The sequence below is a fragment of the Pseudophryne corroboree genome, chromosome 10 (assembly GCF_028390025.1).
Source record: "Pseudophryne corroboree isolate aPseCor3 chromosome 10, aPseCor3.hap2, whole genome shotgun sequence".
NCBI classification, from domain to species: Eukaryota; Metazoa; Chordata; class Amphibia; order Anura; family Myobatrachidae; genus Pseudophryne; species Pseudophryne corroboree.
The window spans coordinates 284,029,691-284,044,537 of record NC_086453.1 but is presented as its reverse complement, the minus strand read 5'-3'; the positions used below and the strand labels follow the sequence as shown (position 1 = coordinate 284,044,537).

The 14,847-nt window shown below is 46.7% G+C and overlaps 1 protein-coding gene across 1 annotated transcript; it reads left to right on the top strand.

Annotated features, from left to right (window-relative positions):
• The first annotated feature begins 13,994 nt into the window (after nt 1–13,994).
• On the top strand, nt 13,995–14,847 carry LOC134965538 (heat shock protein 30C-like). Its single transcript, XM_063941920.1, has one exon. The coding sequence runs from the start codon at nt 14,120–14,122 to the stop codon at nt 14,768–14,770; it is 651 nt and encodes a 216-aa protein (XP_063797990.1). The 5' UTR covers nt 13,995–14,119; the 3' UTR covers nt 14,771–14,847.

The window sequence follows — 14,847 nt, the reverse complement described above, 5'->3', positions numbered from 1 at the left end:
ACACATCAGCTGGATCAGTACAAAGTCAAATGTTCAGCTCAGATCAGGGTCACATCGCCCAGTGCCATAGCTGGTGACTGTGTGCCCATACCTGACACCACTGCGCCGTCCCGTCATGATCTCACACCACATGCACCAGTGGGAACAGGAATGTGGCTGCTGACTTTGCTTTTAACAGGCTGCTCCTCCAGGTACCCTGCAAGGTAAGGCAGTGGTGCAGTGCCTTCAGGGTAACAACCATGCTCCCCTGTCAGCTCTGTTCCCTGGGCAGCAGTACTGATCACACACCCCTTATTATAGCCAAGACATCACCTATAGCAGACAGGGACAGATTGAACCAGCCCCAGTGAAATAAAGGCTGATTGTTAATTAGTAGAGTCACAGATGATCATGTGATGACACTAGAAATGGATCAAACACCAGCTTCTGCTACAATACAAGCGGAGCAATTCACTTGTTGCTCAGTTTAGATGTCTTTCAGCCATGGGGAAGACATTACTTCTCACAGCCTCCTGAGGTGCTAGAAGAAATGTGTGCAAAGCCTGTGGATTAGGCTCCAAAACAGAAGATTGGGCGCCCAAACCAGGACATTAGACGGGAATAGCAGCTACATGTGGTTAAACCCTGTCTATTTGGGCACGTATAAAGCAATAGGCGCCCAATCAGACCAACAAATGAATTGCTCTGATGGGTGCCCATTACTTTTGGTGCCCCAAAAAAACATTTGAATCACCGCCAAAGTGTCAAGCCCATTTAATGAAAGTATCTCTGGAAAGTGAATGGCCAGCAGAGGGGAAAGGAGCACAGGTGGCCCTGCGCTTAGAGCAGAGGTGATTAAATAGAGGAGGGGGTCAGATTGGAGCCTGCACATAGGCCCACTCCTCTCTAGAGGTGCAGTAGAATCTCACATTGTGCTAGAGTCCACTGCGCATGTACAGGTCTCCAGGAACATGGCAACCATGCCTTATTCCAGGGGACATTCCTAGTGTGCATGCACTAATCACCAGGAAATGGTCACTTTAGCCATTATCAGTGGCGGATCCAGGGGGGGGCACCAAGGCACGTGCCCCCCCTGTCGTTTAGAAGAAGATTTTTTTTTTCATTGATAGTGCAGCACACTGAAGGGGAAAATGGGATGCTCCAATCTCCGCGGCGGCGGCCCCTGCAGTACGGGGGGAGATGGTGCAGTCCTGTTGCTAGACTGCGCTGAAGTCCCCCCCTGTCCAGTCCGCGTCCTGCTGCTGTGAGTGCTGCCGGCGTCCTGCTCTCTGCCTGCACCTGGATCTCCAGCTCCTCCGCCCGTCCTGAATGTGACTTCGGCCGGCATCCTACTGCTGTGACTGTGGCCGACGTCTTGATCCAAGCCTGCACCCAGGTCTCCAGCTCCTGCCGCCATCCGGCTGCAGAGTGTGACTGCGGCCAGCATCCTGCTGTTGTAATACTATATATATATATATATATATATATATATATATACCGCTCACAAAAATGCTGCACAGATATGGAATGGATACTTGCAGTGACACAGAGCTGCAAGATACAGCAATGGCCTACTGTACACAACTATATACTGTTGGGTCACCAAAATGCTGCACTGTAATACTTTATATACTGCTCACAAAAATGCAGCACAGATATGGAATGGATACTTGCAGTGACACAGAGCTGCAAGATACAGCAATGGCCTACTGTACACAACTATATACTGTTGGGTCACCAAAATGCTGCACTGTAATACTATATATATATACTGCTCACAAAAATGCTGCACAGATATGGAATGGATGCTTGCAGTGACACAGAGCTGCAAGATACAGCAATGGCCTACTGTACTCTACTACTATAAGTATAATTATATACTGGTGGTCCCCAGTCCCCACAATAAAGCACACTGAGCACAGATATTTGCAGCACACTGAGCACAGATATTTGCAGCACAGTGAGCACAGATATGGAGCTTTTCAGGGAGAGAACGTAGCCACGTCCTCTCCGTTCAATCTCCAATGCACGAGTGAAAATGGCGGCGACGCGCGTCTCTTTATATAGAATACGAATCTCGCGAGAACCTGACAGCGGGATGATGACGTTCGGGCGCGTTCGGGAAAACCGAGCAAGGCGGGAAGATCCAAGGCTGCCTCGGAACCGTGTAAAATGGGTGAAGTTCGGGGGGGTTCGGATCTTGACGAACCGAACCCGCTCATCTCTAATATATATATATATATATATATATATATATACAGTATATCAGATAGATAGATAGATAGATAGATAGATAGATAGATATTAGAGATTGGTGTGTGTGTGTATGAAGAAGTCTTATGAGACAAAACGCGGCACTAAATTTAGACACCATGCTATCCAATGCCCGATCAACCTGTTGAGGGTCACTGGTTATGCGTATTACCCTGAGCATCTGAGAGTAGGGGAGACCATGCCTCAAAGGAAGCGGATGGAAACTGTCAAATTTAAGGACAGTATTCCTATCTAAATTTAGTGAGAGGGGCTATGATAGGAAATTACCAGCTGCTACTAAATCTAAAGTGAGCCAGATTCCCAGAGATACTCTATTGAGAACTAAAACTACGGTTGTGGATTCGCAAGTAAGGATTCCCTGGGTAAATAAATACACCAGTAGTAGTATTACAACTAATAAAGAAATTAAGAAAATTTGGCCCATTATTAATTCAGATAAAGTTCTCCCTGGTTTATTTAATACAAGAATTATGCCAGCATACTCTAGGGGTAAAAATGTAAAGGATATGCTTATGAAATTGGACGTCACAGAATTGACTAAACCTAAACCAGTTCAGCACTTTCTTTCCAGAAGGCATGGATGTTTTCGATGCATTGGGTGCGTCACATGTAGATCCATGTTGGTTGGTGACACCAATTAGTCACCCCAGGTCTGGAAAGAAATTTACCATTAATTTTCCGTTGACATGTACCTCGCATTTTGTTTTTACGTTCTGTCTTGCCCATGTGGTCTTCACTATGTGGGCAAGACATAATGTCAGTTTAAAGAAAGAATGGCTAACCATAGGTCGGCTATCAGAGCGGCCTTGGAATCTGGTACAAGTGACCAGACGATGGCACGCCACTGTGCACAGAGGTCACATAGTATTGCCAGCATCAGAAGCAAACTTATTGATCATGTCCCGGCTTCCATTCGTGGTCGGAATCGGGGAAAGAGATTGCTCCAGTTGTAATGTCGCTGGATATTCAAATTAGATAAGCTGGCACATAGTAGAGATGAGCGCCTGAAATTTTTCGGGTTTTGTGTTTTGGTTTTGGGTTCGGTTCCGCGGCCGTGTTTTGGGTTCGAACGCGTTTTGGCAAAACCTCACCGAATTTTTTTTGTCGGATTCGGGTGTGTTTTGGATTCGGGTGTTTTTTTCAAAAAACACTAAAAAACAGCTTAAATCATAGAATTTGGGGGTCATTTTGATCCCAAAGTATTATTAACCTCAAAAACCATAATTTACACTCATTTTCAGTCTATTCTGAATACCTCACACCTCACAATATTATTTTTAGTCCTAAAATTTGCACCGAGGTCGCTGTGTGAGTAAGATAAGCGACCCTAGTGGCCGACACAAACACCGGGCCCATCTAGGAGTGGCACTGCAGTGTCACGCAGGATGTCCCTTCCAAAAAACCCTCCCCAAACAGCACATGACGCAAAGAAAAAAAGAGGCGCAATGAGGTAGCTGTGTGAGTAAGATTAGCGACCCTAGTGGCCGACACAAACACCGGGCCCATCTAGGAGTGGCACTGCAGTGTCACGCAGGATGTCCCTTCCAAAAAACCCTCCCCAAACAGCACATGACGCAAAGAAAAAAAGAGGCGCAATGAGGTAGCTGACTGTGTGAGTAAGATTAGCGACCCTAGTGGCCGACACAAACACCGGGCCCATCTAGGAGTGGCACTGCAGTGTCACGCAGGATGTCCCTTCCAAAAAACCCTCCCCAATCAGCACATGATGCAAAGAAAAAGAAAAGAAAAAAGAGGTGCAAGATGGAATTGTCCTTGGGCCCTCCCACCCACCCTTATGTTGTATAAACAAAACAGGACATGCACACTTTAACCAACCCATCATTTCAGTGACAGGGTCTGCCACACGACTGTGACTGATATGACGGGTTGGTTTGGACCCCCCCCAAAAAAGAAGCAATTAATCTCTCCTTGCACAAACTGGCTCTACAGAGGCAAGATGTCCACCTCATCTTCACCCTCCGATATATCACCGTGTACATCCCCCTCCTCACAGATTATCAATTCGTCCCCACTGGAATCCACCATCTCAGCTCCCTGTGTACTTTGTGGAGGCAATTGCTGCTGGTCAATGTCTCCGCGGAGGAATTGATTATAATTCATTTTAATGAACATCATCTTCTCCACATTTTCTGGATGTAACCTCGTACGCCGATTGCTGACAAGGTGAGCGGCGGCACTAAACACTCTTTCGGAGTACACACTTGTGGGAGGGCAACTTAGGTAGAATAAAGCCAGTTTGTGCAAGGGCCTCCAAATTGCCTCTTTTTCCTGCCAGTATAAGTACGGACTGTGTGACGTGCCTACTTGGATGCGGTCACTCATATAATCCTCCACCATTCTATCAATGTTGAGAGAATCATATGCAGTGACAGTAGACGACATGTCCGTAATCGTTGTCAGGTCCTTCAGTCCGGACCAGATGTCAGCATCAGCAGTCGCTCCAGACTGCCCTGCATCACCGCCAGCGGGTGGGCTCGGAATTCTGAGCCTTTTCCTCGCACCCCCAGTTGCGGGAGAATGTGAAGGAGGAGATGTTGACAGGTCGCGTTCCGCTTGACTTGACAATTTTGTCACCAGCAGGTCTTGCAACCCCAGCAGACCTGTGTCTGCCGGAAAGAGAGATCCAAGGTAGGCTTTAAATCTAGGATCGAGCACGGTGGCCAAAATGTAGTGCTCTGATTTCAACAGATTGACCACCCGTGAATCCTTGTTAAGCGAATTAAGGGCTGCATCCACAAGTCCCACATGCCTAGCGGAATCGCTCCCTTTTAGCTCCTTCTTCAATGCCTCCAGCTTCTTCTGCAAAAGCCTGATGAGGGGAATGACCTGACTCAGGCTGGCAGTGTCTGAACTGACTTCACGTGTGGCAAGTTCAAAGGGCATCAGAACCTTGCACAACGTTGAAATCATTCTCCACTGCACTTGAGACAGGTGCATTCCACCTACTATATCGTGCTCAATTGTATAGGCTTGAATGGCCTTTTGCTGCTCCTCCAACCTCTGAAGCATATAGAGGGTTGAATTCCACCTCGTTACCACTTCTTGCTTCAGATGATGGCAGGGCAGGTTCAGTAGTTTTTGGTGGTGCTCCAGTCTTCTGTACGTGGTGCCTGTACGCCGAAAGTGTCCCGCAATTTTTCTGGCCACCGACAGCATCTCTTGCACGCCCCTGTCGTTTTTAAAAAAATTCTGCACCACCAAATTCAAGGTATGTGCAAAACATGGGACGTGCTGGAATTTGCCCATATTTAATGCACACACAATATTGCTGGCGTTGTCCGATGCCACAAATCCACAGGAGAGTCCAATTGGGGTAAGCCATTCCGCAATGATCTTCCTCAGTTGCCGTAAGAGGTTTTCAGCTGTGTGCGTATTCTGGAAAGCGGTGATACAAAGCGTAGCCTGCCTAGGAAAGAGTTGGCGTTTGCGAGATGCTGCTACTGGTGCCGCCGCTGCTGTTCTTGCGGCGGGAGTCCATACATCTACCCAGTGGGCTGTCACAGTCATATAGTCCTGACCCTGCCCTGCTCCACTTGTCCACATGTCCGTGGTTAAGTGGACATTGGGTACAACTGCATTTTTTAGGACACTGGTGAGTCTTTTTCTGACGTCCGTGTACATTCTCTGTATCGCCTGCCTAGAGAAGTGGAACCTAGATGGTATTTGGTAACGGGGGCACACTGCCTCAATAAATTGTCTAGTTCCCTGTGAACTAACGGCGGATACCGGACGCACGTCTAACACCAACATAGTTGTCAAGGACTCAGTTATCCGCTTTGCAGTAGGATGACTGCTGTGATATTTCATCTTCCTCGCAAAGGACTGTTGAACAGTCAATTGCTTACTGGAAGTAGTACAAGTGGGCTTACGACTTCCCCTCTGGGATGACCATCGACTCCCAGCGGCAACAACAGCAGCGCCAGCAGCAGTAGGCGTTACACGCAAGGATGCATCGGAGGAATCCCAGGCAGGAGAGGACTCGTCAGAATTGCCAGTGACATGGCCTGCAGGACTATTGGCATTCCTGGGGAAGGAGGAAATTGACACTGAGGGAGTTGGTGGGGTGGTTTGCGTGAGCTTGGTTACAAGAGGAAGGGATTTACTGGTCAGTGGACTGCTTCCGCTGTCACCCAAAGTTTTTGAACTTGTCACTGACTTATTATGAATGCGCTGCAGGTGACGTATAAGGGAGGATGTTCCGAGGTGGTTAACGTCCTTACCCCTACTTATTACAGCTTGACAAAGGGAACACACGGCTTGACACCTGTTGTCCGCATTTCTGGTGAAATACCTCCACACCGAAGAGCTGATTTTTTTGGTATTTTCACCTGGCATGTCAACGGCCATATTCCTCCCACGGACAACAGGTGTCTCCCCGGGTGCCTGACTTAAACAAACCACCTCACCATCAGAATCCTCCTGGTCAATTTCCTCCCCAGCGCCAGCAACACCCATATCCTCCTCATCCTGGTGTACTTCAACACTGACATCTTCAATCTGACTATCAGGGACTGGACTGCGGGTGCTCCTTCCAGCACTTGCAGGGGGCGTGCAAATGGTGGAAGGCGCATGCTCTTCACGTCCAGTGTTGGGAAGGTCTGGCTTCGCAACCGACACAATTGGACTCTCCTTGTGGATTTGGGATTTCGAAGAATGCACAGTTCTTTGCTGTGCTGCATTTGCCAGCTTGAGTCTTTTCATTTTTCTAGCGAGAGGCTGAGTGCTTCCATCCTCATGTGAAGCTGAACCACTAGCCATGAACATAGGCCAGGGCCTCAGCCGTTCCTTGCCACTCCGTGTGGTAAATGGCATATTGGCAAGTTTACGCTTCTCCTCCGACAATTTTATTTTAGGTTTTGGAGTCCTTTTTTTACTGATATTTTGTGTTTTGGATTTGACATGCTCTGTACTATGACATTGGGCATCGGCCTTGGCAGACGACGTTGCTGGCATTTCATCGTCTCGGCCATGACTAGTGGCAGCAGCTTCAGCACGAGGTGGAAGTGGATCTTGATCTTTCCCTAATTTTGGAACCTCAACATTTTTGTTCTCCATATTTTAATAGGCACAACTAAAAGGCACCTCAGGTAAACAATGGAGATGGATGGATTGGATACTAGTATACAATTATGGACGGGCTGCCGAGTGCCGACACAGAGGTAGCCACAGCCGTGAACTACCGCACTGTACTGTGTCTGCTGCTAATATATAGACTGGTTGATAAAGAGATAGTATACTCGTAACTAGTATGTATGTATAAAGAAAGAAAAAAAAACCACGGTTAGGTGGTATATACAATTATGGACGGGCTGCCGAGTGCCGACACAGAGGTAGCCACAGCCGTGAACTACCGCACTGTACTGTGTCTGCTGCTAATATATAGACTGGTTGATAAAGAGATAGTATACTCGTAACTAGTATGTATGTATAAAGAAAGAAAAAAAAACCACGGTTAGGTGGTATATACAATTATGGACGGGCTGCCGAGTGCCGACACAGAGGTAGCCACAGCCGTGAACTACCGCACTGTACTGTGTCTGCTGCTAATATATAGACTGGTTGATAAAGAGATAGTATACTCGTAACTAGTATGTATGTATAAAGAAAGAAAAAAAAACCACGGTTAGGTGGTATATACAATTATGGACGGGCTGCCGAGTGCCGACACAGAGGTAGCCACAGCCGTGAACTACCGCACTGTACTGTGTCTGCTGCTAATATATAGACTGGTTGATAAAGAGATAGTATACTCGTAACTAGTATGTATGTATAAAGAAAGAAAAAAAAACCACGGTTAGGTGGTATATACAATTATGGACGGGCTGCCGAGTGCCGACACAGAGGTAGCCACAGCCGTGAACTACCGCACTGTACTGTGTCTGCTGCTAATATATAGACTGGTTGATAAAGAGATAGTATACTCGTAACTAGTATGTATGTATAAAGAAAGAAAAAAAAACCACGGTTAGGTGGTATATACAATTATGGACGGGCTGCCGAGTGCCGACACAGAGGTAGCCACAGCCGTGAACTACCGCACTGTACTGTGTCTGCTGCTAATATATAGACTGGTTGATAAAGAGATAGTATACTCGTAACTAGTATGTATGTATAAAGAAAGAAAAAAAAACCACGGTTAGGTGGTATATACAATTATGGACGGGCTGCCGAGTGCCGACACAGAGGTAGCCACAGCCGTGAACTACCGCACTGTACTGTGTCTGCTGCTAATATATAGACTGGTTGATAAAGAGATAGTATACTCGTAACTAGTATGTATGTATAAAGAAAGAAAAAAAAACCACGGTTAGGTGGTATATACAATTATGGACGGGCTGCCGAGTGCCGACACAGAGGTAGCCACAGCCGTGAACTACCGCACTGTACTGTGTCTGCTGCTAATATATAGACTGGTTGATAAAGAGATAGTATACTCGTAACTAGTATGTATGTATAAAGAAAGAAAAAAAAACCACGGTTAGGTGGTATATACAATTATGGACGGGCTGCCGAGTGCCGACACAGAGGTAGCCACAGCCGTGAACTTCCGCACTGTACTGTGTCTGCTGCTAATATAGACTGGTTGATAAAGAGATAGTATACTCGTAACTAGTATGTATGTATAAAGAAAGAAAAAAAACCCACGGTTAGGTGGTATATACAATTATGGACGGGCTGCCGAGTGCCGACACAGAGGTAGCCACAGCCGTGAACTACCGCACTGTACTGTGTCTGCTGCTAATATAGACTGGTTGATAAAGAGATAGTATACTACTAATATTATATATACTGGTGGTCAGGTCACTGGTCACTAGTCACACTGGCAGTGGCACTCCTGCAGCAAAAGTGTGCACTGTTTAATTTTAATATAATATTATGTACTCCTGGCTCCTGCTATAACCTATAACTGGCACTGCAGTAGTGCTCCCCAGTCTCCCCCACAATTATAAGCTGTGTGAGCTGAGCAGTCAGACAGATATATAATATATATAGATGATGCAGCACACTGGCCTGAGCCTGAGCAGTGCACACAGATATGGTATGTGACTGACTGAGTCACTGTGTGTATCGCTTTTTTCAGGCAGAGAACGGATATATTAAATAAACTGCACTGTGTGTCTGGTGGTCACTCACTATATAATATATTATGTACTCCTGGCTCCTGCTATAACCTATAACTGGCACTGCAGTAGTGCTCCCCAGTCTCCCCCACAATTATAAGCTGTGTGAGCTGAGCAGTCAGACAGATATATATAATATTATATATAGATAATAGATGATGCAGCACACTGGCCTGAGCCTGAGCAGTGCACACAGATATGGTATGTGACTGAGTCACTGTGTGCTGTGTATCGCTTTTTTCAGGCAGAGAACGGATTATAAATAAAACTGGTGTGGTCACTATCAGCAAAACTCTGCACTGTACTGAGTACTCCTAATGCTCCCCAAAATTAGTAAATCAAGTGTCTCTCTAATCTATTCTAAACGGAGAGGACGCCAGCCACGTCCTCTCCCTATCAATCTCAATGCACGTGTGAAAATGGCGGCGACGCGCGGCTCCTTATATAGAATCCGAGTCTCGCGATAGAATCCGAGCCTCGCGAGAATCCGACAGCGTCATGATGACGTTCGGGCGCGCTCGGGTTAACCGAGCAAGGCGGGAAGATCCGAGTCGCTCGGACCCGTGAAAAAAAACATGAAGTTCTGGCGGGTTCGGATTCAGAGAAACCGAACCCGCTCATCTCTAGCACATAGGGCACTAAATGAGCAAAGTGGATTACATTGTTTGTTGTAGTCAACTCCACTGATTATTTGTGCTTTTTGATAACCGCAATAGATTTCCAGTCCACAAGACTGATGTATTGTGGGGGCTATAATGGTTACACAGTAAGCAAGATATTTGGGATAGATATTGATATATTCCCATGTGTTTTTTATATTTGACCTGTAATTATGTGTATGTAATGTATTGTTTTGGATGTAATATCGATTTTATATGTATAACTATGTCTGTATAATGTTTGTTTATGTGGTGTGTTATTTTGGTTTCCTAGGTAATTGTCACATGGGCTGTGCCGTTGTCTCCCTGTGGGCGCTTTTAGATGACGTCACCCGCTGCACCGAGTGGTCTCCAGTAATGGATAACCACGGTCTGTGTGGTAGATTGAGCTGGAGGCTTCGTCACAGGTGAGGTGAGTTGCGGACATTGACAATGGGGAAGGGTATATGTGTGTATATATCCTGTATATGTTTGATGTGAGGTACATCCCTGACGACGGGCTGACGCCCAAAACAATTGTTGGATGAACTGTCTTCAATAAAGGATTCGTTACAAGTCTTCTGAGTGCCGCCCGTACTTGCTTCTGAGTATATATATATATATATATATATATATATACAGCACAGATATACATATATCACAAATGAAGAATTATAAACTTCATAGTCTTTAGTCAGTGGCAGTTGCACTCATAACTTTTTCAGAGGCACTGCACTAATAGTCTGAAGCTACAGGACATGGACCGCATCCCCGATCAGCAGCAGCAGCAGAAGCCGGGTGGTCGTTTCTGATAAGCAGCAGCAGACAGCAGCATCATAGTCCTGTCACAAATCCCGCTGGCCGCCCGCTGGCACTTGTGTAACGTTAGACAGCATGACATCGCACTGCAGAGGAGGCGCCGCCGCACCAGGAAACTGCCACCATTTATAACAGTATTATTCCCGACACTGGAACCCTGCGCCACCTCTGACCGTCTGGCAGGGGGTGGGAGATGCAGTGTGAGTGGCAGCTGGTGGAAGATGCGGTGTGAGTCGCGGCTAGTGGGGGGGGAATGCGGTGTGAATGGGCAGGTCCTTAGGGGGCTGCTGGCAGGCTGGAAATACATGTTTCCTGTCTCCAGCAGTACACAGCAGATCCTGTGTAAGCCTATTATGATGGGGGTCCTGGAGCTGCAGCTCCATCCGCTCCATTGTTAATCCGGTCCTGACAGTCACCAGCTATGGCACTGGGCGATGTGACCCTGAACTGAGCTGAACATTTGACTTTGTACTGATCCAGCTGATGTGTAATTGTAGGAAAGAGTCAGGTGATGGTGCTGCAGGGAGGAGCAGCAGCGCCATGTCAGAGGATGTTTGGGAGGAAGAGGTGGGATGCAGCGAGTACATTCATGCAGGGGTTAAAGTGGGGGGAACGAGGTGGAACTGAGTTCCACCACCTGTAATGGTAGGGGGAACTAGTTCCACCACCTCCATTGACTTGCACAGTAATTCCAACAGAAAAATCTGCCCCATCGCCTACATCAATAGATGATACAGGTAGCGCTAGTATTACTGATGAACTGCAGCCACCTACCCCTTCCTCAGGTCCTGGTGGCTCAATGGTCCTCCTCCATTCCCTACAAAACGTAGGAAAGGGTTCTTCACCGTAAGGGCAATAAGGATTTGGAACTCCCTCCCTGCTGGAGAAGATACTAATGGCGGACTCTGTAAATGCACTTAAAAATTAATTGGACAGTTTTATAGCTGAAAAAAGTATTCAAGGCTGTAGCATTTAATATATTGACATTATGTATATGGGAGTGATATGAAATATAGGTGTCAGTAGGTACGAAACCATTATTTCAGCTGGTGCATTATAATGTGCACTGCTTAATACAGAATACAGGTTGAACCCGATGGGCTTTTTGCCTCTTTTCAACCTCATTAACTGTGTTCCTATGTTACTATATTTACACAGCCCTCTTCTCCTGGTACTCACACACACTGTGTCTGTTGGACAGCATTCATCCTCTCCTCAGGTCCTAGTGGCTTCCTTTTCCGGTACGGCGTATGTGATGTCATACTGAGTCTGTCACTGCTGCTGAAGTGAAGAGGAGCCATGAAGAGGAGCAGGCTCTGTGTATCTTGAAGACAAGTAATTTGAATTGGGGGGTACTGTGACCATGCTGCTTCTTAGTGATACCAATGTCCCTTTATAAAGTATGGGAAGTAGGGCACTACTAATTTTTAGTTTGCAGGGGGTTCTGAAAGCACTAGCACTGGCCCTGGCTCCGCTTAATGTGAGGATTGGGTGGGGTAGGTGGTGGGGTAAATGAGTTCCACCACCTCTCCAGGACCACTTTAAGCCCTGCATTCATGTATGTAGGGTGGCGTCATGAGTCCACAAAAAAGAGGATTTAAAGTAAAGGTGGGGTGCAGATAAGGGATGAAGGTGCTGGGAGCATAGAAGAGTGTTAGGAAGTGCTGGGATTTGGGAATGAGGGCTAGGAGAAGGTGACATCATTATTAGGTGACAGCCGCCATTTGCACAATTTAGTTCTGTGTTGATTCTTTTCAAATAACAATTTTGATGAAGGGATATTCGGGGCAGCAACAGGGCAGCAGTGCACCCTGTGCCGTCCCGCTCCCTATACCTGTGACATGATGATGTCACACCTAGTGGGCAGGTCTGCCAGCTCTGATAGTAGAACTCAGCCTGGAGAGACCTAAGGATGCTCCAGGTAACTCCACAGGCTGCAGGGTGTCTGCCAGGATTGTCCCTTGCATGCTCCGGGTGGCTCTACAGCAGCACTTCTGGCTGCAAGGTGCCACTGTAGTCACTCTGCAAGCCACATGCAGGTGCTGTGAGGCAGCAATGGTGGCACCTCTAGGACCTTATGCGCGTTTGGTATGAAATACCTACAATCAAAATCCCGACAGTCAAAATACCGACAACAATTGACCATGGGTCAAAATCCCGACAATGTCAAAATACCAACATTCAAAATATCAACAGGTCAAAAAGTCATAACAACTTTTTAAAATGTTTATGGACGCCGTATAATTGCACCGCGTCACTCGCATGGCTCGCTGCGCTCGGCACACTATTATATTCCCCCTCCAGGTCCACTGGGATGGTAAAGTATGAACAAGTCGATTCAATTAAAAACTCATGTCAACTTTTTGACCTGTCAACATTTTAGGTGTCGGAATTTGAACCTTGTCGGTATTTTGACCTTGTTGGGATTTTGACCGTCGGTCAATAATTGTCAGTATTTTGACCATTGAGATTTTGATTGTAGGTAAATTGACTGCATCCCCCTTATGGCCCGTACATTGGCACTGCTAGCACACCCCTAGTTATGGCCCTGGGTATATCCTACATGAATATACCATATTATAAAGAAGTATACTACCGGTAGACGGCTGTGTGGTCATTGATAGAAATAAGTAATCTGTAAATGTAAAAATATTTTAGTAATTTTTATCATTCCAACTATTAAAAATACATTATGTGCTTATGAAATCCTGATCAACCGTCTTGTATAGTTGTTGATGGCTTTTTGTCAAATGCAAAACATTCAAATATAATTTATATGTATTTTCCTAAAGTAAACCAGTCAAACATTTTAAACATACACAGAAAAAGATTAAATTCAGAAATATTGACATTAAGATGAATAGTCTACAATAGTATACTATATAGTAACACTGCTGGAGTTATTTTCTACAGTGACTAAGCTTGTGCAATAATAATCACAGCTGAGAACCCTCTAGTAATCTCCAGCAGACACCTGGCCCCGCCCCCTGTGATGTCACCTCCCCAGTACATGCCAGAAGTTACTAGCACCTCCTCTCCCGCCTCCTCATGTATTATTCAGTGTGCACACACAGGCCCCTCCCCTCACACCATATACAGAGCACACATGGAAGCATCAGGAAGAGACCAGTACTTGGGGGAGTGAGTATAAAGGAGCCGGAGCTGGGACTGGCTGCAGCACTGAGCAGCAAGAAAGCCGACACTGAGACACAGGCAGATTATCTCCAGCTGATCTGTGACCAGAAGCTCCAGGAAAATCAGCAGAAGATGTTTCCTCTCAGCCTCCTCCAGTCCTCGCACAACCACTTGTGTCCCTGCAGAGAGCCTGCACTCACCCTCTGGCCAGCTACACGCCTCATCTATAGCCAGCTGGAAGATGACATGCTGAGCCTGAGGAAGGAGATGGAGAGGAGAGCGCAGCGTGTCAGCCAGGCTTGTCAGCTCCTGACTCAGGACATGGACATGAGAAGAGCAGCTCAGAGCACACACTCTGCAGGCACTGAGATCACCTCTCCCAGGACAGGCAAAGAGGGGAAGGGAAACTTTGAGCTCACCCTGGACGTGAGGCCCTTTTCTCCTGAGGAGCTGACAGTGACAACAGAAGGACGGAGACTGATTGTGACAGGGAAACGGGACAAGAAACAGGATAGTGAGACCGATGGCTACTTCCATGAGTACAGAGAGTGGAGGAGAGAAGCTGAGCTCCCAGAGGATGTGATACCTGAGGCCGTGCTGTGCTCTCTCTCCAAGGATGGGCAGCTCCACTTCCAGGCTCCTCGTCTGGCACTGCCAGCTGCAGAAGGGAGACCTGTTCCCATCACTGTGACCCAGACCCCAGGAGAAGGACAAGACGTCCCCTCAGTGACCCAGAGCAGCCAAGGGATGGGAGACTCGGATACTGGGGCCATCTCCTCCTGATACCATTATGGGACTGTTACATACATCAGGGTCTTTGTATATTTTTATACTCCTGTCTGGAACAAATATCTTGCTAA

Coding starts and splice junctions, on each gene's coding strand:
- LOC134965538 (XM_063941920.1), top strand. CDS start 14,120: ATGTTTCCTCTCAGCCTCCTCCAGTCCTCGCACAACCACTTGTGTCCC.